Below are 2262 nucleotides of genomic sequence, written 5' to 3' on the forward strand. Positions count from 1 at the left end.
CCTTCAACCAGAAAGAAAGACGGGAATGTCTATGGACTGTGAGTTTCTGACGGCGCCCTGGTTTAGTGGCTGTTCCCTTTGGGTGAAAGTCTATACTGTAAGTGAGGTTCCTGGGGGCAAGTGCCACACACGGTCGTTGTCCGGTGGCCTCCCGCGTCTCACGGGGTGTCACCATTCTCTCTTCTGTCTCAGACCTGGCTTGTTCCCTTCCCAGGATGCCTCTTCTCATCTCTGCTTTGGATAAGTTGTTGCCCTTTGGCTCTCAGTCCTGATGCTTGGTGCCGTGGGTGTGAGCTTAAGCAACAAAAAGCCCTGGGACTCGGTGTCCTCTGCACTGAAATAAAGGTGATTGCAATCTCGCAGCTCAACCATTATGTGACCAGATGCATACCAAACCCCGCCCCAAACTTCCTGGAAAATTTGACTATTCATGAGTCTGGCTCCTCCTTCCCTTTCCATCCCTTCAGGAGTCTTCCCTTCAAAAGTCTTTTCCACTGGAAGGAGCACATCCATCCTCACTCCGGTCCAAAGCAGCTCTCCCCACCATGAGAGCTGGCCCGCTCCTCTTGGCCAGGGCAGCCAGCCTGGGCCTGAGCATCTCCATTCTGCTCTCTTGCTGGTTGGAGCCAGGTGTGGCGGCCAAGGAGTTGAAGTTTGTGACCTTGGTAAGTGTCCCTCTGCTTTCTTTCTGTTTTTTAAAGAAAAAAAAGGGTCTGAACACCAAGCGTCGGGTTTCATTTTCGACCGGGTTGTCTCCTGCAGACCTGCAGGGCTTCAGACTCAAAAAGTGAATAATCAAGTTCGGCAGGTTCCTCTGGGGAAGACCTAGCAGGTCCTGACAAGATCGGGTTTACTCTTTCTGTCTCTGCGGTTTCTTTTCGGACTGATTTTACAACTGCCTCAAATACAGACGCTGCCGGGTGGTCGCTTGCTGGCTGCAGCTGGGCCCGAAGCTCTAGCCGGTGCTGTTTATACAGGAGGGCGGAAGGTAGCTTCGATCTGTTCAATGATGATTCGTTTATAAGTTTTTTTTTAACTTCCAAAGACATCTTCCGAATTACGCGACTCCTTCCCCTTTTGTCTTTCTGTTTATCAAGAAGTTGAAAAACATCTATATTGAATAGCTTTTGAGGCCTGACAATGAAACAAAACTGGGGGTTTTTAGGGTGCCTTTCTGATGTAGATAGAATCAGCCTTTTCTGCATCGGGGTGGTACCGAACAAGACTGCACTGAGGACGGTGCCCGGCGCCTGGAGTCAGCAAAACAAAACACACTGTTGGCATAAGGACACACGCCTGGCTGAAGGGTTGGAAAAGAGGTGGGGGGTTGCCCCTTCGCACGTGAGTCCTCGTGTGACTCCCTCTGTGGCTCTCGGGTGATTTGTTTTGCTGTCTCTCTCTCTCTCTTTTCTTTGTTTCACTCTGCCCCGCTCTCTTGTCTTTCGTCCGCCCTTGTGCCTCCTTTGCCTTCCTCACATAATTGACTTCCACAGTCAAAAGGGACATATTTTTAAAAACTAATAAATTCTCGCTACAAGAAATAGCCAACGCATTTTCGTATAAGTTGCAATCAGCTTCAAATTGGAAATTACACATGAAATTCTAATTTTCTCAGTTTGGGGGGTCTCATTCAGAATTCCTGTCTTTCTCTTCTATGGAGCGACCCCCTGGTCGTACGTTTATGTAAATCATGGTTCTCAGTTCAGGATATTTTTTCACTTGTCCCAAGTCAACAATAAAAGAGAGAGAGGGCGACGCTGGAAAGCATATCACCCATTACAAACCACTGTCAGTTTTCTGTGCTGACAGAAACGGTATCATGCATGTACTTTCTATAGAAAAGCCTAGGGTGGCTGGACTTTTCCCTCGGTTCTGGAGTTCCTTGCCACAGTGTGGGGAGTCTGGAGAAGTGTGCCACCAGCGCTGTAGCCCTTCAGCAAGCAAGCTCACAGGAAACAACCGTCTTTGAGATGTTGTAGTGAGATCCCAGTAACCTGTGTGTGCGCGGTGGGTTCTCTTTATCTGTAGCCTCAGCTAACATTCTCTGGTACTAACTTCAGTGTGGTTTTCACAAGCTCCGGAACTGCAGGATAATTCTTCCTTAAGCAAACAAAACTATAAAGGTCAATCTCGTAGCACACAAAACAGATTGCACAAGGCTAGTGGTAACTATTCTTCTAACAGTTAACTGATGTTTCCTTCCATAAATGGTTAGATAAAAGGCAACTCAATCCATCTGCCATCGCCTTTACAAAGCACCTT

General features: G+C 48.0%; 1 protein-coding gene across 1 annotated transcript in view; it reads left to right on the forward strand.

Moving 5' to 3' along the window:
• Positions 1-545: 545 nt before the first annotated feature.
• Positions 546-2262, forward strand: part of ACP3 (acid phosphatase 3) — a 55231-nt gene continuing 53514 nt past the window's right edge. Inside the window, exon 1 of the mRNA XM_004704177.1 lies at positions 546-665. Coding sequence (XP_004704234.1) covers positions 546-665 — 120 coding nt within the window. The remainder of the gene's footprint in view (positions 666-2262) is intronic.

The sequence above is a fragment of the Echinops telfairi genome, unplaced genomic scaffold (genome assembly GCF_000313985.2).
Source record: "Echinops telfairi isolate 266 unplaced genomic scaffold, ASM31398v2 ScPeMD7_7420;HRSCAF=8458, whole genome shotgun sequence".
NCBI lineage: Eukaryota > Metazoa > Chordata > Mammalia > Afrosoricida > Tenrecidae > Echinops > Echinops telfairi.